This window comes from Thalassophryne amazonica, chromosome 12 (genome assembly GCF_902500255.1).
Source record: "Thalassophryne amazonica chromosome 12, fThaAma1.1, whole genome shotgun sequence".
In the NCBI taxonomy this organism is placed as follows: Eukaryota; Metazoa; Chordata; class Actinopteri; order Batrachoidiformes; family Batrachoididae; genus Thalassophryne; species Thalassophryne amazonica.
Window position 1 is genome coordinate 40,942,310 of NC_047114.1, and position 27,720 is coordinate 40,970,029.

At 41.7% G+C, this 27,720-nt stretch overlaps 1 protein-coding gene across 6 annotated transcripts in view; it reads left to right on the forward strand.

Annotated features, from left to right (window-relative positions):
- Positions 1–624: 624 nt before the first annotated feature.
- Positions 625–27,720, forward strand: part of tnk2b (tyrosine kinase, non-receptor, 2b) — a 107,057-nt gene continuing 79,961 nt past the window's right edge. For 2 of the 6 annotated variants that reach the window (XM_034183069.1, XM_034183070.1), the window contains exon 1: positions 20,205–20,648. In XM_034183069.1, coding sequence (XP_034038960.1) covers positions 20,367–20,648 — 282 coding nt within the window. In that variant the 5' untranslated portion in view covers positions 20,205–20,366. Of the gene's footprint in view, positions 754–1,224; positions 1,604–20,203; positions 20,649–26,034; positions 26,040–27,720 lie in introns of those variants that run through there. The other 4 variants (XM_034183073.1, XM_034183071.1, XM_034183072.1 and 1 more) reach the window with 4 other exon arrangements.

The following is a 27,720-nucleotide window of genomic DNA, read 5'->3' on the forward strand; positions in this document are numbered from 1 at the left end:
TGTGTGTGTGTGTGTGTGTGTGTGTGTGTGTGTGTGTGTGTGTGTGTGTGTGTGTGTGTGTGTGTGTGTGTGTGTGTGTGTGTGTGTGTGTGTGTGTGTGTGTTGAAACCATAAAACGTCCATTCAGTAGTTCAGCACAATTGGCCTCCAAATGGCGCCATGTTCTGAGTTGTTGCTGCTCTCTGAATAAATGCACTCTAGTCTCTCCTCCCCCTCCGTCTCCTGCCCGCTACGCCTGCTGTCATTGGCTGCCTCTCTCTGGACCACTGCTGACTGGATCCCCGTGACTCTGGGATACAAGCTCGGGGCGGGGCGGTTGATTTTACCAGGGTAATAGAGGCGGTGACCACTCGCTAAATCATTGCGCATCGACTCAAAATGCAGGGGGAAGTAAAATTAAGTGGGGGGGTGTGGAAAGCTGGTTGGATGGTGATGGTGGGAAATGATTACAATGGGATGAGATTAAGCATCAGCAGAATAATCAGTATGTCCATTTAGGACAAAGCACCATTTAAAAGGGTGGGGTGGGGGTGGGGGGGGAAAGATCCTCCCAGATTTTGGCTGTAATCATCAAAGCTGAGCTGTGAGTTGGATTAGACAGCTGATGGGGGGAAAACGAGTGGAAAAATTAAAAGCAGCTCCCTGACAGATTTGCTGCAGCGACCTTTCACTGTTGTTGATGAATGAAATCAGGTGAGAAACAGAGACATAGAGGGGCTGTCCTCGGATCGAGGAACATGTGCCAGCACCGAGGTAGGTCAGACAGCACTCAGAGAGACCGACTGTGATGGCAGAGATGTACGATGTACTTTGAACACAAGTCATTACCTCCGCGTGAGATGGGACCACAGAAATGGACCAGACTGGATTTGTTCCACACCTCGACTTCATCATCCTGATTCTTGATCCTGACTGCAGCAGCGCCATAAAAGACCAGCAAATGTCGTGTTTGTTTTTTTTTGTCCACAGAGGGAATCATTGGGTAAATTCAAATGAGAAAAATCAGTTTTTCAGCTTGGATGGTTCCTAATGGTCTCAACCACTGATGTGTGAAATGACAAACTGCTTCCTTTGACATGGCTTTTTTTTTTTTTTTTGCCTTTTTGAAAGAGGAAGACTGTGTGCATAAATAAGGACTATGTTCACGCTGCATTAGGAATGGCTGTGTGGCGCTTGCTTGATTGATGTGTTGCTGAAAGACGTTTCCACAAAACTTATCACCACTTGTCAGCCAATGACAATAAAGAACCCATCTGGCGTGCTTCCAGAGAGAGCTAATGATAAAGGTGGGAATATTGAAGTCTAGTTTAGCTAAATGATTGGACGCATCCTGACTCCGCTACCTGAAATCATGTGACACTGTGCTGTAAAATGGCTTTTGAACATCAAAGCAGACCTTCAAGTTGCCTGACTGATTTAGTCAGAGAAGCAGGCTGATCATAGACTGCTGAGTGATCAGCTGGGGTTGTCTGAAGACTTGAGGGTCACATTGTGCAGAGCAGGAACCTGGTTTTGTTCAGCAATGGGGGAGACTGCTGAATACCAGAGGCTCCAGGAGACATCTGACTCTGACTACCAACACTTGCCCAGTGAAGATGAAGAGGTAGTGTTCCACAGTTTGCTAAATTTTTATAGTTATCCTGCCATGCAGCTCAACAACATGTTGGTTACTGCATTCTGTCAGCAAGTGTTTGTTTTTTGTTTTGTTTTGTTTTTTGAAGGAAAAATGGGCTATTGATCATGGTACTTTGGGTAGTAATGTCTATAAATCAGGGGTCACCTACCCTGTCCCTAAAGGTCTCTTGTCCTGCATGTTTTCTATGTATACTTGCTGCAAACACAGCTGATTAGTCAAGTCTGATGTTTACTATCTTGCTGTCACGTTGCAACCAGGACTCCTTAAAATGGGGGTATCAAAAATGGTGACCAGGTCGACGACCACTTGTGGTCAGTCGCACAGTCGGATGGTAAAAAATCGTCTATAAGACGGTGTCTGCTGTAAATGTGTGAGTCAGCAGAGCCAAGTTCGCAATGGGCTATGTGCACAAACATTTCTGCATTCTACTTAATACTGCTATTTTTTTTTTTTTTAACAGTCCAATAATGATAACATTATACTCCTGCTGTGTGCAAGAGTTTCTAAAACCGAACATCACCAGTGTTAATCAGATGTGCAGGCTGATGAAAACCCAGCCAACAAATTAAATGAAATATTTAAATGATATTTTTCACCGTATATACACATCTACAAAGCTAAGTTGAGGCATATTCAGTGACTTTGAAAGGTTTTCTTTTCTATTCCATGATGTCGAAAGAAATCTGGTGGTGACACAGATGTTGCTGTCATAGAATTTGTGTGTGTATGGGTGTAGGAAGGGCAGATGAGAGAACTTTGGGCATTTTATTCTAGATTTTGATTCTACAAAATCGTTTTTTGTCATTTTTAAATTCATTCAAATTGTAGGACTGCCTGTAATTCTAAGTCGGATGGTCTTTCATTAGAGGAATCAATTGCCAATTTACAAATTTGTTTTAATTTTTTAAATCATGATATCTTTGAAGATGAACTAACACGGAGACAGCTGCCAGTAGCCACTCAATAATAAAATGACTAAAGTACAGTTTGACCTTGAGTTGGATGCCACGTTAATAAATATATGTAGTTTTATCATTTAAAATGTCTTTATAATGGTTAGTGGTTATCCATGTACTTATCTCTATTTATAACCAAAAGATATCAACATTATTTTAAAAATTTTAGATGCATTTGTTGTGCCTAAAACATTGGCACAGTACTGTGTAATTTTTGTTTGCCGTTTATTGTTATTTATTTATTTGCCGCTAACCACTAAACATGGTGTCTTAGTGGTTAGCACTGTTGCCTCACAGAAAGGAGGTCTTGGGATCGATTCCCACCTTCAAGTGGGGGGTGTTTCTGTGTGGCGTTTGTATGTCCTCCCCGTGTTTGCGTGGGTTTCCTCTGGGTGCTCTGGTTTCCTCCCATATTTAAAGACATGCAGGTTAGGTGAAGTGGAAACTTTAAAATTGCCCAGGTCTGCAAAAGAGATCTTGATTTCAATGGGACTAGCCTAGTTAAATTATATGAAATTGTTATATATCAACCAAGTAGGTTATAATTTAACCTGCTGCTGTTTGTAGATTTGTTATGATTAATCACACAGATGAACAGATTTTCCTAAAAATGGAAACAATACAATTTTGTAGATTTGTGTAAAACAAACGGGCCAGGAAACCACCAGTACTCAGAAAGCTGGTCTGAGTGTGCTGTTATCGAATGCAGACCTATGAGGTCACTGATGTGTTGCCAGATAGACTTGGTTACACCCTGTCTTGACTCATTGTCATGGTTGGTACAGATTTATTTATTTTCCTTCCATTTCAGGCGCTTTTGGCTGAAATGTATGAAAGCCTTTTATTTGAATACTGAAAGATGAAATTGGAATAAACATTTTGGTACATTGAATTCTTACTAATGATTTGAGACACACACGTACTGAAATTGTATGCTCAGCAAGTTTTAAAATTTGCAGTATTCCTGACAATGTAATTCTCACTAATGATAATTTTGATAGTTATTTTTAAAATAACTTTTACAATGTGTTAAATATGTGACACCTGTACTGTTTCTTTATGGAAGTAGATTTTTCAATGCTATAGAGGGTACTTTAGCTCTGTGATGGTCTGGTGGCTTGTTCAGGGTGTACCCTGCCTCTCGCTCACTGGATGCTGGGATAGGCTCCAGCTCCCCCATGACTTTCACTTGCAGTAATGGAGTACAGTAAATGAATGAACAGAGAGTACTTTAACACTGTTCATGCTTAAATATAATTGTTTAGGCACTGTTTACAGGGAAACCACAGGCAACTGCATTTCATCTACAACCCCTGGCAATAATTATGGAATCACCGGCCTCGGAGGATGTTCATTCAGTTGTTTAATTTTGTAGAAAAAAAAGCAGATCACAGACATGACACAAAACTAAAGTCATTTCAAATGGCAACTTTCTGGCTTTAAGAAACACTATAAGAAATCAGGAAAAAAAATTGTCAGTAACGGTTACTTTATTAGACCAAGCAGAGGGAAAAAAATATGGAATCACTCAATTCTGAGGAAAAAATTATGGAATCATGAAAAACAAAAGAACGCGCCAACACATCACTAGTATTTTGTTGCACCACCTCTGGCTTTTATAACAGCTTGCAGTCTCTGAGGCATGGACTTAATGAGTGACAAACAGTACTCTTCATCAATCTGGCTCCAACTTTCTCTGATTGCTGTTGCCAGATCACTTTTGCAGGTTGGAGCCTTGTCATGGACCATTTTCTTCAACTTCCACCAAAGGTTTTTCAATTGGCTTAAGATCCGGACTATTTGCAAGCCATGACATTGACCCTATGTGTCTTTTTTGCAAGGAATGTTTTCACAGTTTTTGCTCTATGGCAAGATGCATTATCATCTTGAAAAATGATTTCATCATCCCCAAACATCCTTTCAATTGATGGGATAAGAAAAGTGTCCAAAATATCAACGTAAACTTGTGCACTTATTGATGATGTAATGACAGCCATCTCCCCAGTGCCTTTACCTGACACGCAGCCCCATATCATCAATGACTGTGGAAATTTACATGTTCTCTTCAGGCAGTCATCTTTATAAATCTCATTGGAACGGCACCAAACAAAAGTTCCAGCATCATCACCTTGCCCAATGCAGATTTGAGATTCATCACTGAATGACTTTCATCCAATCATCCACAGTCCACGATTGCTTTTCCTTAGGCCATTGTAACCTTGTTTTTTTCTGTTTAGGTGTTAATGATGGCTTTCGTTTAGCTTTTCTGTATGTAAATCCCATTTCCTTTAGGCGGTTTCTTACAGTTCGGTCACAGACGACTCCAGTTTCCTCCCATTCGTTCCTCATTTGTTTTGTTGTGCATTTTCGATTTTTGAGACATATTGCTTTAAGTTTTCTGTCTTGACGCTTTGATGTCTTCCTTGGTCTACCAGTATGTTTGCCTTTAACAACCTTCCCATGTTGTTTGTATTTGGTCCAGAGTTTAGACACAGCTGACTGTGAACAACCAACATCTTTTGCTACATTGCATGATGATTTACCCTCTTTTAAGAGTTTGATAATCCTCTCCTTTGTTTCAAATGACATCTCTCGTGTTGGAGCCATGATTCATGTCAGTCCACTTGGTGCAACAGCTCTCCAAGGTGTGATCACTCCTTTTTAGATGCAGACTAACGAGCAGATCTGATTTGATGCAGGTGTTAGTTTTGGGGATGAAAATTTACAGGGTGATTCCATAATTTATTCCTCAGAATTGAGTGAGTCCATATTTTTTTTTTCCCTCTGCTTGGTCTAAAAAAGTAACCGTTACTGACTGCCACAATTATTTTTCCTGATTTCTTTTAATATTTCTTAAACCCAGAAAGTTGCCATTTGAAATTACTTTAGTTTTGTGTCATGTCTGTGATCTGCTTTTTTTCTACAAAATTAAACAACTGAATGAACATCCTCCGAGGCCGGTGATTCCATAATTATTGCCAGGGGTTGTAGTACTTTTTCCATTGGAAGCAAGCACTCAATGCACTTCTCATTCATTGAATGGGAGTGTGTGTGTACGACCCCAATTCCAATGAAGTTGAGGTGTTGTGTAAAATATAAATAAAAACAGAATAGAATGACTTGCAAATCCTCTTCAGCCTATATGAGGTCTGTTAGAAAAGTGTCCGACCTTTTTATTTTTTGCAAAAACCATAGGGTTTTGAATCACGTGTGATTGCATCAGCCAAGCTTGAACCTTCGTGCGCATGCGTGAGTTTTTTCACGCCTGTTGGTTGCGTCATTCGCCTGTGAGCAGGCTTTGTGTGAGCAGTGGTCCACCCCTCTCGTCGTATTTTTATTGCGAATAAAATGTCTGAACGATTTGGAGCTTTGCTGCATCAAATTTTTCCAGAAATTGTGGGAGACCTCCAGGTGGACACCATTCGGAAAATTCAGATGGCTTTCAGGGACGATTTTATGGGGATTACACAGAATAAGGAGTGCTCCAGCCAGTTTAAAGACCGCCCACAGTGTCTGAGAGCGTGGTGCACTCCGAGCGCCGATTGACAGGCTGAAACCCCTCCTCTTTCCACGACAAAAACTCCTGTAACAGTGGAATGTGCCGTTCATTTCCAAAGTGAAGGCTTTGTTGATCCGGGACGTCGTCTGACTTCCACAGAAATTAAAGAAGACGTGGACATCAGCACTTTTTCGGCACATTGAGACAGACGTGCGGAGAAATTCGCGCGTCGGGACGGAGCCGCATGGCACAAAGCAACGCTGTGATGAAGCCTCACAGGACATGTTCTGGCATGTCCAGCTCATTCACAATTTCTGGGATAGTCACACGACTGAAAAGCCACCGAAAGCCGTCTGAAAGCCATCTGAAAGCCTTCCTGTGAGACCAACATGGAGGTGCTTTTGTCCGCGCCATGAGCAGCTCCGTGGCGCATCCCTCAGCTTCTCTTTCCATGACAAAAACTCCTGTAACAGTGGAATGTGCCGAAAAAGTGGTGATGTCCAGGTCTTCTGCCATTTCTGTGGAAGTCAGATGACGTCCCGGATCAACAAAGCCTTCACTTTGGAAATGATCTGGTTGTTTCAGCGGGGTTTCAGCCTGTCAATCGGCACTCGGAGTGCAGCCATCTGAATTTTCCGAATGGTGTCCACCTTGAGGTCTCTCACAGTTTCTGGAAAAATTTGATGCAGCAAAGCTCCAAATCATTCAGACATTTTATTTGCAATAAAAATCCGACAAGAGGGGTGGACCACTGCTCACACAAAGCCTGCTCACAGGCAAATGACGCAACCGACAGGCGTGAAAAAACTCAAGCATGCTCACGAAGGTTCAAGCTTGGCTGATGCAATCACACGTGATTCAAATCCATATGGTTTTTGCAAAAAATCAAAAGGTCGGATACTTTTCTAACAGACCTCGTATTCAGTTGAATACATGACAAAGACGAGATATTTAATGTGCAAACTGATAAACTTTGTTTTTGTGCAAATACGAGGTCTGTCCATAAAGTATAGGTCCTTTTTATTTTTTTCAAAAACTATATGGATTTCATTCATATGTTTTTATGTCAGACATGCTTGAACCCTCGCGCGCATGCGTGAGTTTTTCCACGCCTGTCGGTGACGTCATTCGTCTGTGAGCACTCCTTGTGGGAGGAGTCGTCCAGCCCCTCATCGGAATTCCTTTGTCTGAGAAGTTGCTGAGAGACTGGCGCTTTGTTTGATCAAAATTTTTTCTAAACCTGTGAGACACATCGAAGTGGACATGGTTCGAAAAATTAAGCTGGTTTTCAGTGAAAATTTTAACGGCTGATGAGAGATTTTGAGGTGATACTGTCGCTTTAAGGACTTCCCACGGTGCGAGACGTCGTGCAGCGCTCTCCGGCGCCGTCATCAGCCTGTTTCAAGCTGAAAACCTCCACATTTCAGGCTCTATTGATCCAGGACGTCGTGAGAGAACAGAGAAGTTTCAGAAGAAGTCGGTTTCAGCATTTTATCCGGATATTCCACTGTTAAAGGAGATTTTTTTTAATGAAAAAAAAAATAGCCGCCGCGACGCTCCGCCACAGGAAAAACACCTCTGTTGGAAGCCTTAAGGACAAGTTGGAACATGTCCAGCTGTTAAACAATTTCTCATATACTCACTCCACTGAAAGCCATCAAAACCGGCCTGGATTTTACAAATGGTTATCAACACGGAGGTGTTTTTCCTGTGCCGCCGCACAGTGGAAAAACTCACGCATGCGCACGAGGGTTCATGCATGTCTGACATAAAAACATATGACTGAAATCCATATAGTTTTTGAAAAAAATAAAAAGGACCTATACTTTATGGACAGCCCTCGTATTTGCTCATTTTGAAATGGATGCCTACAACACGTTTCAAAAAAGCTGGGACAGTGGTATGTTTACCATTGTGTTACATCACCATTCCTTCTAACGACACTAACTTCTAACGACATAAGCGTTTGGAAACTGAGGACACTAATTGTTGAAGCTTTGTAGGTGGAATTCTTTCCCATTCTTGCTTGATGTACAACTTTATTTTGCGCTTCGTAATGCACCACACATTTTCAATGGCCGACAGGTCTGGACTGCAAGCAGGCCAGTCTAGTACCCGCACTCTTTTACTACAGAGCCATGCTGTTGTAACACGCTCAGGATGTGGCTTGGCATTGTCTTGCTGAAATATGCAGGGATGTCCCTGAAGAAGAATGTGTAAGTTGCCCATGCCATGGACACTAACACACCACCATACCATCACAGATGCTGGCTTTTGAACTTTGCACTGGTAACAATCTGGATGGTCTTTTTCCTCTTTTGTCCGACGGTCACGATGTCCATGATTTCCAAAAACAGTTTGAATTGTGGACTCATCAGACCACAGCACATTTTCCACTTTGCGTCTGTCCATTTCAAATGAGCTCAGGCCCAGAGAAGGCAGCAGCGTTTCTGGATGTTGTTGATGTATGGCTTTTGCTTTGCATGGTAGAGTTTTACTTGCACTTGTAGATGTAGCGACGAACTGTGTTAACTGACAATGGTTTTCTGAAGTGTTCCTGAGCCCACACGGTAAGATCCTTTACACAATGATGTTGGTTTTTAATGCAGTGTCGCCTGAGGGATCGAAGGTCATGGGCATTCAATGTTGGTTTTCAGCCTTGCCGCTTATGTGTAGAAAGTTCTCCAGATTCTCTGAATTATCTGATTACATTATGCACTGTAGATGATGGAATTCCTAAATTCCTTGCAGTTGAACGTTGAGAAACATTGTTGACTATTTTTTTTCATGCAGTTGTTCACAAAGTGGTGATCCTCGCCCCATCTTTGCTTGTGAACAGCTGAGCCTTTTGGGGATGCTCCTTTTATACCCAGTCATGACTCATCTGTTTCCAGTTAACCTGTTCACCTGTGGAATGTTCCAAACAGGTGTTCTTTGAGCATTCATCAACTTTCCCAGTCTTTTGTTGCCCTTGTCCCAGTTTTTTTAATAATAAGCAAATATTTGTACAAAAACAAAAAAGTGTATCATTGAATATTAAATATCTTGTCTTTGTGGTGTATTTAGTTGAATACAGGTTGAAGAGGATTTGCATATCATTGTATTCTGTTTTTATTTACATTTCACACAGCGTCCCAACTTCATTGGAATTGTGGTTGTATAAACCATACACACACACTCACATTGATGTCACGGTGCTACATTGTGAAATGCTCAACTGCAACTGGTTAAAAACAGTAAGTAAACACTTGGGATGAATGATTATTATCAACTGATAAAAGCTTTAAAAAGTGAATTATTCTCATCTGCAAATATGAAAATTAGCCCAATAAAATTGTGTGATGTACTAAAGTGACACATTCAGACCACAACCTACAGGAATTTTTCCATTTAAAAGCTGGTGCGACGTCGGCAGCTAGTTTTTGCTTCGCATTTCATGGCTGATTGCATTGTGCACTGAACTGCAGTGGAAATGCATCAGGCCTTAAAAATGGAAAAAAAAAAAAAACAGTAGTTTATCATCCCTGCCTGCATGCCGAAATCGGCCTGCATCAATTTATTTTTAATTTGGTGAATTTTACTGATGGCGGTACAGCTGGTGCAAGAACTGGCACGTCCGCTAGTTGGGGAGTATGCTTTGGCCAGTTATTTTAACAATGTCATATTTTCAGTTCCTCACTTGGTATGCAGGTGCTGCATGTATTGTTTTTCAGGTTTGAAATGACATATACCCGTTTGTAAGAGGAAAAAAAAAACATAAATAGTAATAATATAAAAAAAATCTGCCTGCCCTCACGACTTTTTTCAGATGTCAAGAATGACAAACTGTTCTTTTTTTTATGGAGCCTTGTCCATTTAGTGCAGTTAGCCTGCAAAAACATTTTGGCTGGGGTGTGACATAAGGCAGTGATTCATGGTGGGTCTAATTATTCATGTTAACTCATATGAACAGTGTTGGGGAAAGTAACTTTGGAAAGTTACTTCATTAATTAATCTATACAGTTATATTTTACAGTTACTTCTTACATTTACTTCATTAGCAGCTGCGGACACCTTGTCGGCAGCTGCTGAATGTAATTAATAAAGTTACTCATAATCTAATTTGGTTATTTTTAAGATTTAGTACTCAGAAAAGTAACTATTAGTTACTTTGCTGATGAGTTACTTTTCTGATTGCTCAATCTTACGAGTAACCAAGTTACATTACTCGTTACCTTATTAGTTACATTACTTATTAGTTGCAAGTTTTCTGCAGATTCTAATAAAGTAATTGCATAAAGCTGCTAATGAAGTACTCGTAACTGCATAAAGCACCTGTATAAAGCAACTAAAAAAGTAACTTGTCAAAGTTACTTTCCACAACACTGCATATGAAACACAAAAATAAATCAATTTATTTGTGTTTAGCAGTGGCTAAAGTTCACATTAAAGATTGCTGTGACTTAGGAAAAAATGGCACACGGTTTCTAATTTGAGTGAATTTGTAAGTGTATCCTTGATAAATGGCACATTATGGGTAGAATCAAATCGTATTTTGCTTTTGTGTGTCTGTGTTTGCATCTACAAGTAGACCATAACAAGTCATAATAAGTCAGTACAGGAGAGCCTTACTGTGCTTCGATTAAATCAAAATGGGGGGAAAATTCATACATCGTATCGGCCAAAGAGAGTTTGAAAACACTGGCATCCGGAATACTGGCAAAAATTGTCTTTACAACATGGTTCTTTATGCCTCTTTCTGCTTGTACAGCATTACCGGATTAGCGGGCTTTGCTTCATACTGTGCTTGCACCATGATCCCTTTAAAAAAAAAAGTTATTAGTTTAGTCTAGCATGACCATGTTTGGCTTTGGTAGTATTTTGTTTTTTTAAATAGTGTAATGGAAGAATGAAGATTATGAATGCTGTCATATTGGGGTTTTTTTTGGGGGGGGGGGGGGGGGGGGTGTTTGCAATCTGTTGTCTTAAGTCAGTCATGACATCTTACTGACATCCACCATCGCTCCAAAGCGGCTTTGACAGATGAAAGAAGCAACGGCTTAACATTAGTGTATTTTCATGGGGGAAGCAATATAGTGAGTGTTTGTGGGCTTGGTTTTTGTGGCCTCACATTATGTGTATTAATCCAAGAAAGCAAATCAATCTCTGTGGACAAAAGGGGACACATGCTATGCGTACACATGCTCGTCGAGGAAGTAGGCTTTTTGTGTCCTGAATCCCTGTGTATTCCCACAGTTGGTGCTTCTCCGTGTTCACTTGATGCCTCTTGGAGCTTGTTTGTTCTCCTCCTTCGCTCATCTGTTTTTGCACTTGAAGCCAGATATCGCTCTTTCACACAGCTGCTGTGGGATTTTGCAAATGCTCTGACAAAGCATCTCCTGAAATATTGGAATTGTTAAAATGACATTAGTGTGAAAGCAGCAGTGTGGGTGTAAGGTGAGCATTGTATTGCAGGCTTATGTGTGTGTTCCAGCAAAAAACAAAGCAAAATAGATTCTTGTCATTTGATATTTTAGTAATTTCTAAACAACAGAAAAGTGCATCACTGGTGCTTTGACATGAGCTGTTTTGTACAATAACATTATCGCTAACCTTAGTGACATGAAATTTTGGGTTCCACAGTGGTCTGCTTTTCTCCCTTTATATAGCATCCCTTGGGCATATATTGCAGTGTTTTGGGATTACCTTTCACTGCTATGCTGATGATACTCAGTTATACGAGGTCTGTTAGAAAAGTAAACAACCTTTTTATTTTTTGCAAAAACTTTATGGATTTGAATCATGTGTGATTGTGTCAGCCAAGCTTGAACCTTCGTGCGCATGCGTGAGTTTTTTCACGCCTGTCGGTTGCATCATTCACCTGTGAGCACGCCTTGTGGGAGGAGTGGTCCAGCCCCCTCGTCAGATTTTCATTGTCAGGAAATTGGCTGATTGACTGCTGCTTTGCTTGATCAAAACTTTTTCAGAAAGTATGAGAGACAGCCAAGTGGAAACCATTTGGAAAATTCAGATGGCTTTCGGTGAAGATCTTATGGGGATCACACAGATTAAGGACAATTACAACTGGATTAAAGACGGCCCACAGCGGCGGATGGCGCACCGAGCAGCGATCGACAGGCTCAAACGACCAGATCATTTCCACAGTGAACGCTTTGTTGATCTGGGACGTCGTCTGACTACCAGAGAAATGGCGAGACAGCTGGACATAGCACTTTTTCGGCACATTCCACTGTTACAGGAGTTTTTGTAATGGAAAGAGGAGCAGAGAAATTCGCCACGGAGCCGCTCATGGCGCGGGACGAAAGCACCTCCGTGTTGGTCTCACAGGACAAGCCCTAACATGCCCAGCTCTTGCACCATTCGGAAAATTCAGACGGCTTTCTGTGGCTTTTCAGTCGTGTGACTATCCAAGAAATTGTGGACCAGCTGGACATGCCACAACATGTCCTGTGAGGCTTCATCACGGCGTTGCTTTTTGTTCTGTGCCCTGCGTCTCCGTCCCGAAGCGCGAATTCCTCTGCACGTCTTTTCATGACAAAAAACTCCTGTAACAGTGGAATGTGCTGTTCATTTACAAAGTAAACACTTTGTTGATCTGGGACATCATCTGACTACCACAGAAATGGCAGAAGAGTTTGACATCAGCACTTTTTCGGCATGAAAATACGTGCGGAGGAATTCGCGCGTCGGGACGGAGGCGCAGGGCACAGAACAAAAAGCAGTGCCGTGATGAAGCCTCACAGGACATGTTGTGGCATGTCCAGCTCGTCCACAATTTCTCGGATAGTCACACGACTGAAAAGCCACCGAAAGCCACCTGAATCTTCCGAATGGTGCAAGAGCTGGGCATGTTAGGGTTTGTCGTGTGAGACCAACACGTAGGTGCTTTCGTCCCGCGCCATGAGCGGCTCCGTGGTGAATTTCTCCGCTCCTCTTTCCATTACAAAAACTCCTGTAACAGTGGAATGTGCCGAAAAAGTGCTATGTCCAGCTGTCTTGCCATTTCTCTGGTAGTCAGACGACATCCCGGATCAACAAAGCGTTCACTTTGGAAATTATGTGGTCGTTTGAGCCTGTCGATTGCTGCTCGGTGCGCGGTGCGCCATCCGCCGCTGTGGGCCGTCTTTAATCCAGTTGTAATTATCCTTAATCTGTGTGATCCCCATAAGATCTTCACCGAAAGCCATCTGAAGTTTCCAAATGGTTTCCACTTGGCTGTCTCTCACACTTTCTGAAAAAATTTTGATGAAGCAAAGCGGCAGTCGATCAGCCAATTTCCTGACGATGAAAATCCGCTGAGGGGGCTGGACCACTCCTCCCACAAGGCGTGCTCACAGGTGAATGACGCAACCGACAGGCGTGAAAAAACTCACGCATGCGCACGAAGGTTCAAGCTTGGCTGATGCAATCACACATGATTCAAATCCATATAGTTTTTGCAAAAAATAAAAAGTTCTGTTACTTTTCTAACAGACCTTGTACATGCCGATAACTGCTGGTAATCTCATCCACATAAAATCCTTAGAAGATTGCCTTGCATCAGTGAGAAGCTGGATGTCTAGCAACTTCCTACTTTTAAACTCTGAAAAGACTGAAATGATGGTTCTTGGTCCAGTGAGACATCAGCATTAATTTGACCAGTTAACGCTTAGCCTTGGCTTGTTTGTCATATATCACATTGACAAAGTGGGGAACCTTGGGGTAATTTTTGATCCTACATTGTCCTTTGGCCTCCACAACTACGAGGACTTGCTTTCTTCCACCTGCGAAATATAGTGAAGATTTGTCCCATCCTGTCTATGGCTGATGGTGAGACCCTGATTCATGCATTTGTCTCTTCTAGATTGGACTACTTCAATGTTCCATTTTCTGGTTTACAGTGGTCCCTTGCTATAACGCGGTTCACCTTTCGCAGCCTCGCAGTTTCGCGGATTTTTTTAAATTCAATTTTGCATGCTGCTTTTTTTTTTTTTTTTTTTTTTTTTTTTTTTTTTTAAACAGCGCATTGTGTTCTGCGTCCTTATAAGGCGGGCCGGTCGCGGCACCGGTCGACATCACCGCGATTGCTCTCACTGCCTCTGATGCGCTTACTGAGTCTGTGGGCTCGGTAAATGCCACAGCAGGCCACTCACACCGCCCCCCTGTCTGCTGTGCGGAGCTGCGGACAACTCTGGCAACAGGTCCAGAGACTACGCTTGCTGTTTTGATGCGGAGTGCTCCGGCAGCCCGCAAGGATAGACTTCTTGCAGAAAAATCCGCAGTGCTGCTGCATGGTCTCGGTAACTGCAGCTGCAGAGCTCCGTGGCCATGACTTGTATTCTTTGCGGGTTCCGCATCCGTACCCCCCGGAGGCAGTGAGTGAAGGGAGAGCACGTGCATTGTGTTCTGCGTGTATCTGTTTCTAATCTTCTCGCCCCCCCAAAAAAAAGAGTATTTACACAGGAGAGAAAAGGGAGAAAATGTTAATGCGTGTTTGAGAAAAGTGTGTGTAGTGAGGGGTTTTACAGCCTTAAAACATCTAATTAAACCCTACATTCCGGCCCGGGCTCTGTATTCTCAGGGTGCAGGACTACTTTGTGCCCCTAGGGTGAATAAAAAGTCTGTGGGTCACAGAGCCTTCGCTTATCGTGCCCCTGTTCTGTGGAATGATCTCCCTGCGTCAATAAAACAAACAGATTCTGTAGAGACTTTCATGTCCAGACATGTGGCGCACTTATTTTCCCTTTTGTATGACTAGCATACTGGCATAGTATGTTGTATACGCTTTTTACTCTTAAATTCATTTTATTTGGAAATGGAGCGGGCTGCGGCTTCAACTTTATCTAAAGTCTGGGTCTTTTAGTGAAGCTTAGGGGTAGTGGCTGGCAATCACCTTAGTATTTCTTTTGTTCTTCTTGTTGCTTAATGCTGAAAAATTAAACTGTATTTGTTGTCTTTCTGATGCCTGATTCTGTTTTGTTTTTTGTTTTTTCCTCTCTGTTTGAGGTGTGGCTCCATCCAGACATGGGTGTGGTGTCTGTTTCTGAAACTCTCCTGTCCTGCGCACCGGCAGTATTTCGTTTTGTGAATTGTTTTGTAATTTGTCGGTAGCATGGCCCAAGCAGAGGGTCACCCCTTTGAGTCTGGTCTGCTTGAGGTTTCTTCCTCAGAGGGAATTTTTCCTTACCACTGTGGTCTGGTACGCTTGCTCTGGGGGTTGGTAAGGTTAGACTTTGTTGTGATTTGGCGCCCTATAAATGAAAATAAGTTGAAATGAATTGAATTGAAAATTAAAACAGTCCAACATGAACTTCAAGTAGGAGTCCGAAATTGTTCTCAGTCAACTTGCAAAAAACAATCCTGACAGTGAAGTCTGTGATGCTGTGCACTGACGTTGTGTACAGACTGCCGTCTGCTTTCCTCACTCCAGCGAAAACCTGCGTTAGAAATTTATCCAGCTTTTCATACTAACTTCATGCTAACAGCTCTTCATGTCTCCAGACGGCCTATGATGTAGGGGATTTGTTTGTTTGTCTTCGAAGAATTAGTACCATCAATTAGCTACGTCAAATCGTTGTCCACCTGCAAAGCAAATTCTGCTATGTTTAGCTAAATGCCACCCCCCAGTAGTGTGAATATCTGTGGTGGTCGGGTGTACAATAGCACGTTTCATATAGCACCAAATTGCACACTAAAAAGAACGATTGCACGGTAAATGAAACACAGTAGCAGATGGTACGAATAATCCATGTCACGTGACATACAAACCACCAATCAAATGACAAGGATCCACTCAGCCGTTATATAATACTAACACTTTTTCCTGTGCATTTGTGCTACAAACAGCAACAAGTCACAGTATGATGACATCATATAACATCTGTCTCCTGCAGTCAGGTGAATTGTGAGCATCTCTGTTGCTTTTTTTCCTGTTGTTGGGGTCCTCAACACTGAGGGACCTGCATGCTGGTTCATGTCAAGAGAAACGAATCACTTGACCAAAATGTCATAGCTGACTGTCCCTCATATGGCAAGTGGTATTTATCTGAGTCTCCCTGTGTCCTTTTATTGGACAGTCATTCCAGTAATACCCAAGGGTCCTCTGAAGAGACCCAACACCAAAACATCCTATTATAGTCACGTTATGTCACTAGTTGGCCTCCAACTCTCACAGCCATAGTACGACAGGAAGCACAGCACCTTAATAACAAGGACCATCCTTGCAACTGTATTGGCATTGCCAAACACCTCTGGCCATTGACCTCCAAGCTCTGTTAGCTCTTGCCAGGTGTCTCTCTATCTCATTGGCTGCGGACACGGAGACATGAATAGCACCGCTATGATAAATGGATCTCTACAGGTTTCAGTGCATACACATACTTCTGTGGCCAACGCAGAGAAGTCATTGAAAGCACAGTCACTAACACAGACACTCAGATTCCTCATTTAACTCCTCAAGTCCTGCAGTCAAGGCATTTATTATTAATGCAAAGATCACAGCAGCCAATGATGGGGCCCATGATAAGCTGAACAAAATTGCTGATTTTCAACACATTTGAATTGCACATACTGTGTGCATCTCAAACTAGTTCAAACTTGAGTTTTGATCAGACCATCAAAAAAAAAAAAAAAAACCTGCTGTGAAACACATGCAGAAGTAGAACCACAGTACAGTGTTTTCACTTTACTCCTCCATAACTTTTTTCACCACCCTCTTGTAAACCGAAGACTTTTTAATTAAAAGCAGAGGAGAGGGACAGAAAACGGGGAGTGGAAGAGATTGGGTGGGGGGTGTGGGGGATCAGAAGTTATTTGAGAATGTTCAAGTTAAATATCGAAATGTTCTAAAAAAAAATTGACAGGCAGTGAGTAGAAAAGGCAAAATAAACAGAGTGGAAAGGGTCTGAATAGCAGCTGATAATGGGTGTATATATAGCCAGCAGAGTGGGAGAGATGAGGTTTTGGAGAGTTAGTGGCAGGAAATAAAAAGCTGCACCAAATAAAGAAGAAAATGCAAATGGCAGGCCAGAACCTGTGGAGGGAGGGAGAGCTGGCAGTGAAAGGGCAGGGAGGAGAAGGAGGCTGAGGTTAGGAGTTTAACAGTATGTGCTCAAGTCCCATCTACACTACACTGACAGCTGTGTATCATCTTCTATTATTCTGCATTATCTGACAGCAGAAAAATAGTGTCACTGAAGCCGCTCGTTTCTAATATATAAAAATGACATATATTGTCCAGCAGGTGGTGGTATGATAAAGGAAAAAGCGTTTGTCCTAAAATACCCACCCTGTACATACTACAATACCAATCGCAACATTCTTGTAACATCCGCAAGTTTACTGAACTGTGCTGAATCTTTTGATACATGCCATGCCCATTTCTACATTTATGTTATGTATAATGGCAAAATATGCAAAACCTACCTTTTCTAACTCATAACATGACTAGGATCTGCACTAAACTTTGTACAACCAGTGTATGGATGCTCAAGACAAAAATGTATTAATCAAGTTTTGATATCTCTAAATTCACTAAAAATACAAAGGAAAACTTCTCTAGGTATGGGTCACAACAGTAAGGCTTGCATAGCTTCACATCTTGGCCTGATAACACCTAAAAATAAACTGAGGCTGTCTGCCAAATTTGATGTCAGCATGTAACTATAGGGTGGGACAATGGAAAAGTGAAAATCTAAGCATGGAATTGCCCAAAATGGTGTGAGTTGAGTCCCACATTTTGGTGATAAATGTGGATTGTTACACAAATATTTAATCATTCATTTTTTTCTGAATATGAAAAATAAGTAAAAAACCTATCTTTGTTAAAGTTTTCTGTATATTTTTCTAAATATGAAATTTTTTTTAAAAATATCTCCAGTATTAAATCAAATGTCAAGTAAAAAAGTAGTGTGTATATATGAACTGTTCCAAATTTCAAACAGATTGGACGAATGGTGAGCCTGCAGCAATTTTTACTATCTTCGTGACTGAATAAACATCTCAACATTCACCAAAAATCTCCCGTTCATACTTATTTATCACAAATATAGACTGACGGACTGTCGGTCAAAGTTTCGGTAAAATTCAGTGGATGTTTAAATAAAGAAAAACAAAACTACTGCAGACCCTGCCTCAGAGAGATATATATATATAGTGTGTGTGTGTGTGTGTAAAATTAGTGCATTACTTTAAAACTAAAACATATAGCTGATATTTACACTTCATAAAATGACAGACGTGGCGTTAATTTAAATAACTTGTCCAGAATTTATTTGTTTAAAATTTTAGCCATAAGTTAAACCTGTCTGCCTGTGCATGACTTGAGTGATATGCCTGCGAGTCTGTATGGTGTGAAGAGAATTCTTTTTTTTTTTTTTTCCCTCCGTCTTCCTTCCTGTAGGCTACCTCTAATAGCTGTCTGCTACAAAACGTGTAACAGGCAGGCGCTAAAATCCTTGATTTCCGCCTTCACAAATGTTTTTAACTGTTAAGCTTTATTCACTAGGACCGCAAAAATATGTTAGCAGTCTAAAAATTATCAGACCTACCACTCCAGTTGTCATGAAAACAAAAACACCTACTCAGTAATTTTCAAGAGTTTAGAAACCATAAAATGTGCACTGAAAGCCCCTGAACCTCTGGCCAAGGGCACAGTTTACTTTCGTTTTGGGGTGAGCTGCACTTTATAAACCAGCCTGTTAGGGAGGCAAGCCGGTGTCGCAGACCGAATGGGCCTTCCCTAAAAATTGGTTGGCCTTTTGCATCTGTGCATGCGTCATTTCGAACCACAGCAGCACATCTGAGACGGTCTCTTCACCCAAAGCAATCAAATGGATTAATGGGATTATTAACCATCAGATGATAAAAGTAAAACCTCTTAAATCGTTCTGAAGTCAGTTTTAAGCAGAAACGAGGTAGTTTTAAGCAGAAATGAGGTGAAAATCCGTGACGCTTTGAAATGCCTGACGCGCAGTGAGCGCATCAGCTAGCAGCTCATTTAGCCATGGCACTCTGATTGCTTCCTCTGTCTTTTCTGATTAGATAATGCTGAATTTATGTGGTAATGATTGTTGTACAAAAACTTCAGGTGTCTGTCGCTGACATAGATGATGACTGGAGTGCAGTTTGACGCAGAAACGAGGTGTTAATCCGTGAACCATGTCATCGGGGGGGGGGGGGATTTTTTTCTTTTTTAGGGGGACCATTCGGTCTGGAACACCAGGTTAAGCCATTTTATCCTGTTTTAGCACTTTTTTCGTGGGTGATCATTATACAACAGCGCCCTGTGGAATACGTGTGAGCCACTACTAGTTAGTGTTTTGGACGAATACAGCGGATGTGGTAGACGTGAGATTTGCATAGAACTGAGCATGCACATTGAGAATATAATGGTCCATTCCTGCCACCAAACAAGCGAAAATGAAAAGGGAAACAAAGACATTACTGGCGATGGCATATTGCAGTCTGCACCCTAACTACTAGGTGACACTAAATGGTACAGTGTGGTTTTAAGGTGGTAGAGAGGTAGTTGATGTGTGTTTGGAGGGGGTTGCATCACAGGAAACTCCATCCTGCAGTTGAATGTGACCCTTTGGCCCCTGATCAAATGCTCCTCCGGCAGAATACCATGAAGCCTCTGTCCTCTGCACCACGCACAGCTTTGCAGGAAGGGGGACGAGAAGTCGGGACAGGCAAACAAGGAGAGGATTGCATAAAAATGACTACATGTGGAAAATATAGAAGACATTAGCCAGCTCTTATCCATCAGCATGTGGATATCATGTTTGCACAAATACATCACATAACAATGGTCCTAAAGTCGCCAACATATATTGTCTTTTTGCACAGCTATGATTCAAAAACAGATGCACATCTCGTGGTGGTGTTCTGATCATGTAGCTACCATCTGCCTGACTGCTCGGCAATTGGAGAAAACCAGATCGGCCCTATTTTTAGCCCCATGCTGCGATGCAAGGATGGAAAAGCAAATGTACAGTAGGAGCTCATGCCATGCAGCAAAAGACAGAGAGGGGGAGTCTGTGTGAGGCAGAGCGGAAGGAAGGCGGAGTGACTTTTCTATGAAGTTCTACAGCTTTGGACTGCTGTATCATTGCATTGCGTGGAAGACACATGACTGGACTGGACTAATCTCCAGAAAACCTCTGGCTCCACAATGCTGCACAACTTTTAATCTGTTGGAGTGTCTCCTTTCTACTTTGAAGTGCTACATGAATGCCCCATTAACTTCTGCAAGGAACAGAACCTAGCGAGAGGCTGTCAGGAGGATTTAGGCACCATGGAATGTTGCACATTTGCACACTGGATCAGAGGAAGTTTTACTTCCCCCTCTCTGGTTCAGAGCTGTGGACCTGAATCCATGGAGCATTTGATCCACAATGATTTGGAATGTCAAGCTCTTGAGTACTGTGGCTTTGGGATTGGCTTAACAGAAAGGCAGTCATCTCTGAGAATTTGCACGTGCACATACGCTTTTGCACATACGAAGGACTTCAGGATGAGACGCTTCGACAAGCTGAAGAAGGCATTCCCCTTCCTGGCACACTTTCATGTATATAGAGTAAGTCTGGTGTCTGTCTGTCTGTCCTGCTCTGCTAGCATACTGTCGGTGGTTTTATGCCTTGGTGAGGGCACATGGTTTTGTGTTATGAATGTGGTATGGTACGAAGGGTGCATGTGCAGACTTTACATCTGGACCCAGGCTGTCCTCAGAGAGTCTGGTTGTTGTTATTGCAGCAGGATGAAAAAGGAGTGATGGCTCTGATACAGGGCATTGCTGTGGACAACATGTGTTTGTGCGTATTTCTCCACCACCATGTGGAATGAGATCAGGCCAGAGGCATTTCTCACCATGGACATAATGTTGTTTCTCTGCATCTAAACACCTCTTCCCTCTCACCTCACTCTTCCTGCTTTTTTTTTTTTTTTTCCTGACTTAGTTTGCCATGTTCCAAACAATAAGCTATAACAATTCAACCTTTTGTTTTGAATGTTTAAAGAATTACTGGTAATCTCAGAAGAGGGAAAAAAAAAATCAGGCTTGTGGAGAAATGATACTTCCTCACAGGTTGAGCTCATGCCTGGTCCCAACACTGGACTTCTGGCACTAATTGGAATTCCTTGGTCGATTCACAACCGGAACCTAATATTAGATCACAGCATTCCTTCTGGGGTCTGTGCAGTGCTATAAAATACACTTTTTGTACCACATTCATTTTCTTTAGACACATCAGTGGATGGATACATGATTATTTGCAAGTCACTGATCTTGTCTCGGTCTTCATTTGCATCCATCATTAAGAAATGCAAACAGTGTAGTGCTCTATGCTGGAATAATTTTGCAACACAGAGAAGATGGCAAAGCTCCTTTTGAGCCAAAGAAGAAAGAGGTACAATTGCTGTATCTCTTCATCTATGCATGGGCATGGGCCTCTGGACTTCTTTTTTCCTTTATATACTGTAATTACAGTTCAACATCTGACTCACACTATGCAACGTTGTACTGGCACTCAGTATATCCATACATTATTCTTACAACAGTTAGTAACCGTTCTATAATTCAGGAAGAGGAACAGTCCATTTTGTTCCACTTCTATCATGAATGTTGGTGAACACCTTTCAAGAAAGCAAAAACATTGATATTTAGACCTCGGTGCTTTTATTTTGACCTCTTGTGCCTCAAGTTTTACATGGTCATGCTAAGAACGCACAGAGGAAACTGACTAGCATCTTTTGTACTTTCCAGTGAAATAACGCATATTGAGTCAATTGAGGGTTACATATGAGATTGTTTGGTTTGTGACTGCACATAATTTGCCATCACTGATATGATATTCATCGCTCTTCACTTTTTCTACATTTTATATTAGTCTTATTCCAAAATGAAGTGAATTACACCCCATAATGACAATGTGAATTTAATTTTTAAAAATTTTTTTTTTTTTTTTTGCAAATTTATTAAAAAAACCTAAGAAATCACATGTACATAAGTATTTACACCCTTTGCTCAATACTTTGTTGATGCATCTTTGGCAGCAATTACAGCCTCAAGTCTTCCTGAATATGATGACAAGCTTGGTGCACCTATCTTTGGGCAGTTTTGTCCATTCCTCTTTTCATCACTTCTCAAGCACCATCAGGTTGGATGGGGAGCGTTGGTGCACAGCCATTTTCAGATCTCTCCAGAGATGTTCAATCAGATTCAGGTCTGGGCTCTGGCTGGGCCACACAAGGACATTCATGGAGTTGTCCTGAAGCCACTCCTTTGATATCTTTGCTGTGTACTTAGCGTCATTATCCTACTGAAAGATGAACCGCCACTCCAGTCTGAGGTCAAGAGCTCTCTGGAGCAGGTTTTCATCCAGGATGTCTCTGTACATTGCTGCATTCATATTTCCCTCGATCCTGACCAGCCTCAAGGTTCCTGCTGCTGAAAAACATCCCCACAGCATGATGCTGCCACCACCATGCTTCATTGTAGGGGCTGTATTGACTAGGTGATGAGGGGTGCCTGGTTTCCTCCAATTATGATGCCTGGCATTCACGCCACAGAGTTCGATCTTTATCTCACAGGCCAGTGAATTTTGTTTGTCATGGTCTGTGAGTTCTTTAGGTGCAAACTCCAGGTGGGCTGCCATGTGTCTTTTTCTAAGGAGTGGGTTCCGTCTAGCTACTCTACAATACGGGCCTGATTGGTGGATTGCTGCAGACATGGTTGTCCTTCTGGAATGTTGTCCTCTCTCCACAAACGAATGCTGGAGCTCTGACAGAGTGACCATCGGATTCTTGGTCACCTCCCTGACTAAAGGCGCTTTTCCACTTCACAAAAGTAGCGCTACTCGGCTCGACTCTACTTGGTTTTTTTGCTTTTCCTTTAGGGTAGTATCTGGTACCGGGTCCTTTTTTTTAGTACCTGCTCGGGAGCGGTTCCAAGCGAGCCGAGCCGATACTAAAATGTGACGTCAACAGGCTGCCGGCCACTGATTGGTCAGAGAACGTCGTCACTGGACGAGTCATGAGTGCGCCGTCCGAGAGGAAAATCAAAACCCGCCATTTTTAAATAGTCACAGCGGCGTTACATCGACCGTTGTTTTCTTTCGTTTCACAGTGAGGTTTTACTCGCACAAAACCACACCGTGGTCTGTGGATGAGCTGCGGACGTTTATGTTTGGTGGCGGAGGAGAGAATACGGAGAGGTGGATGAAGCGATCTGAAATGAGGCCGCACTCGGCTCACCGGACATTACAACAACTCGGAGAACAGCTGAAAAAGCTTAAAAGTGATTAAAGGACCACAGTGACCGGAGTAGGTCGGACTTTAAGGGCTGGAAATGGTTTGACGGCAGGAACATTGTTTACGGACACCGACTGACGAGCACCCGGAGGCAGGATGACCGCGACTGGGCTACGGCTTTGTTGGAAGCGACGGATGGTAAGTGTTTTTGTGACTGTAGTCTGCTTGAAAACACCGTTTAACGTTCCTTATCCCATTGGTGGTGGGAAGCACACTTTAACAAACTAAGATTGTGAGTCTAAACTTGTGTTAAAGTAACATCGTTGTCTCATGTACGCGGACACAGTGAGCTAGCTGACTGCTAACTAGCGAGCTAACTAACTCCGTGCTCCGCTTTAAAGTACTAACTTAAGACAGAAAAACACCTCAAGTCAGCAAGACAACAAACGTGTACATTTGACTCATTTAGTGCCGTTACGGTGATGTTTTTTTTTTTTTTTTTTGACATGTCGCCATTTTGTGTTTTTGTTGAAGAATCCAGTTCCGTAAGCGAGGAGGGTTTGAACACCAGCTTCAACATCTGTATCAACGTCCAGCACCACACAGCAACGTGTCATCACAGGTAAGAATAACGTGTCTCACATCACCTTAACTTTCCCAAATACGATATATATAAATTTTGCTGGACCTTCCCAAGGTTTCAGTTATCTTGATCGCTTTGCATAAAAGTCATGTTCTTTCAAAATGATGCTCCAAATGATCTGATTTGTTGGAGGATAATTTTGAAAGAACATAATTTTTATGCAAAGTGACCAAGATAACTGAAACTCTGGGGAATGATCATACAGAGACTGAAGGTTTTATTTATTTATTTATTTTTTAACTTTCTTTCCCATTTCTACCTTCATTATTGTCCAGGCATGCGATAAAGGGAGCCTGTTCCAGCAGGAGAATCTCACCATCTTGAGTGACATTGAGGCTGAAGCTGAACTGGGTTCAGTGTGATCGACACATCCGGCTGATCCTTGAGGAAGCAACGGTGGTGGATGCTGCATTTAATCAGGCATATCTTGGCATGCTGGGTGACCTTGTACACGCGATGCATGACCGGGGCATGAGACCTGCGCCCCCAACCCAGACTAGACACATGAAACTTTTGTATAGTTTGTGTTGCTTTTTTTGTGTGTGTGTATTTGCTCTTTTTTGTTGCAGTAAACAATTTGACTCATGTGACTGTATCATAATTTGTCATTTCATTCTGAGTCAACAGTAAAAAACATTTTGGCTCATTTCTAAGAATTTTTAATTTGGGTTTTTGCCGCTCCAGAAGACACTGCACACTACACCTGGCTGAATCTTTACACAGATGTTGGAATAATCATGTCTAAACTGAGATTTTACCAAATGGTATTTAACATAAACAAAAAGGTTTACTCACTTCAGTGACAGCACCATTACATCAAGGAATTTTGAACAACCAGTTTTACTGTCTGTTACATTTACATTTATGACCCCATTAAATGTAAATCTTATTTTACTACTGGATTATGCTTAAACAGCTTTTCAAACTCTGTTAGCCTTTAAATCAGTAATCCTTGGTAACTTTTACAAATCAAAATGATGTTACACAAAAATGGAGACATTTTAGCAAAAAGTACAAAAATTTATTAAAACTTCACAGTGAAACATAACTGGTGTATAACATGATGATGACAAAGGTGTCCCATTCCGTGGCATGAACTTCCGCAGCGGTGACTCTGAGAAAACCATCTGAAACACACACATACAGCATACATATTTTAATTAGTGCTGCCAGGTTATTAAAAAATAATGTAAGTGATTACAGGGTTTGTGATTAGTTAATCTAAATGAATCATTTAATTGCAGGTATATTTTTAAAAAAACTCAGATCTGTGTGTGTTTGGGGGTATTAAGCTGTAAATTGGTCTTAAATTGGGAGAACAGTCTAAGTGTAATTTGGATGGGTTAAATGCAGGCAAATTTCATTGTATTTATGTGTACAATGACAAAAGGATATAAAGAATGTCTCTAAAAACAATTGTGGGAGTTTGGAGGCTGATTCTGCACAGTATGACTCCTTTAATAATTATCTTATTAGATTTCATATTTTAAATTTGTCCATTGATCATTAAAATCTGGATGAAAAACAAACGTTTTTAATGTGTTTTAAGCCTGTTCGAGTTCAGTGACGACGTTAATTAACAGTCATTAAAACCGAATCAACATTTTGTGCGTGAACGTCAGTAAATGCACAAACTCCCACATTTGAGATTTAACAATAAGTTATCAAAGCAAGTCTTTATTCACAGACCAAGTCACTGACGTCAAAACAAAAGTGTGACTGAAGGCCTGATAGGTATTGTAATCTAAATTAACGCTTTATTTTGACAGCCACAATTTTAATAGTTAATAGCGAGAGCCTGCAGTTATTAATTATTTACGAGCTTAGGAAGCTAACGATTAGCCTACCGTCATGCTTTGCCTCTTCATCTCTAGCAGCTTGTATCTTCTTGTCTTCATCTTCATATGAATTCCCAAAGTCTTCTGTACGTCTCAAGCGTGTTTTTCTTGCCGCCAGCAACTTTCTCTTAAAAACTCTCAGCAGTAAACACGCGGAGTTCGCCATTGTTTATATTTGTGTCGCGTATAAAACGACGTCACCGCAGTTTGCTCTGCTGACCCCGCCCACGTTGAAGAGGTACTATTTGCAGTAGAAAAGCTCGCGCTTGGAACCAAACCGAGTAGAGCTGAGTAGAGTAGAGCCGAGTAGTGCTGGAGCTTTGTAGTGGAAAAGTGGCTTAAGGCTCTTTTTACCCCATCACTCATTTTAGACTGGTGGCCAGGTGTAGGAAGAGTCCTGGCGGATTTGAACGTCTTCCATTTATGGATGATGGGGGCCACTGTCCTCATTAGGATCTTCAAAGCAGCAGAAATATTTCTGTATCCATCCATCCATCTTGAATAATGTTTTAACATAAAAATGTGGAAAAAGTGAAGTGCTGTGAATTCTTTCTGGATTCACTGTATCTCAGATAGCTCATGTTCCTGGAAGTACTTCACTATAAAAGAACAGAGAACAAAGAGACCAGATAGACAGGAGATGGAGACAAGAAGAAGAGTGTCTCTCCCTTATTTAGCAGGAGTAGGGGAAAAACTACAGAGGATCTTCAGACAGCACAAAATCCCAGTTTACTTTAAACCGGTTAACACCTTGAGACAGAAATTAGTTCACCCTAAGGACAGGATCCCTAGTTACAAACAGTGCAATGTAGTGTATTCTATCAGATGTCAGGAAAACTGTAACGAACACTACATAGGTGAGACTAAGCACCGCAGAGAGGGCGCCAGTGGACCTCAGTCTGCAGTTAATCTCCACCTTAAAGACACTAACCACATGTTTGAGGACAAGGAAGTTAAAATATTAGCCAGAGAGAAGTCATGGTAATGAGTCATTCACGTCATCAGCAGAGTCGTCAAGGGAGCCATCAGGAGAGGGTCCGTCCCATCATTAGGAGGGACAGCTGCCCTGTCACTAGGAGGGGGTCTAACTAGAGTACAATAGGTGCTAATTAGAGCTATTGTTTAGTCACTGGCCTTTAGCAGTCAGCCTCTCGGTAGGAGGGGTCTGGTTAGGTTTAAAACTCCAGCTTTTGTGACTTCTTGATTATTATTCTCTACAAGAGTCAAGACAGAAGTCAGACCACCAGAGCAAGAATTTTAGCTGAGGAAGCTTCTGAGATTTGAAGCAAAACGTCCTCGCGTCAAGCAACCCAGTCCAGTCGAAGATTCAAGCTTCTCTACTATTCACTATAAAAGCATTTGAAAGAATAGCAGGGTCAAGAGGAGAAATGGTAAGTTACAGCATTATTATTTCTGTTTGTAATTTGGCAGCGCTTAACAGTTGTTAACTCCAGTCTGTTATATGTGGGGGAGAAACATTCCAGTCACTTGTTAAGTAAGAGGAAATGACCTTTAACCAAGAACATTAAGAAACTTAAATGACACAGAGGACATGGTGACCCATCTGACACTTTGCTTGTAACATTTGTAACCCTCACGCTGTCAGTTCAGGAAGTACCTCAGTCACAGAGTCTAATTAGCACATCTTTTGGGTAACTCCCAATGCCTCAAAGCACCACCCCATTCTCTCCTTATCAGTATTTAAAGAATAGGAATGTTGTATTGTTTGGGTGCCCTTTTTGCTTCATGTTTTCTTGTTGTTCCAAGTGCAAGTGTAATGAGAGCATATGTTAATCCTTTTCCTCAGGTGCTAGTTGCAAGTTCTTTAATGCCTTTAAACATGCAATCATGAACTCACCTCATCTGTAACACATCAGTGTTCATGTTGATCCCTGCAACACATAGTATTGTGTTAGTTT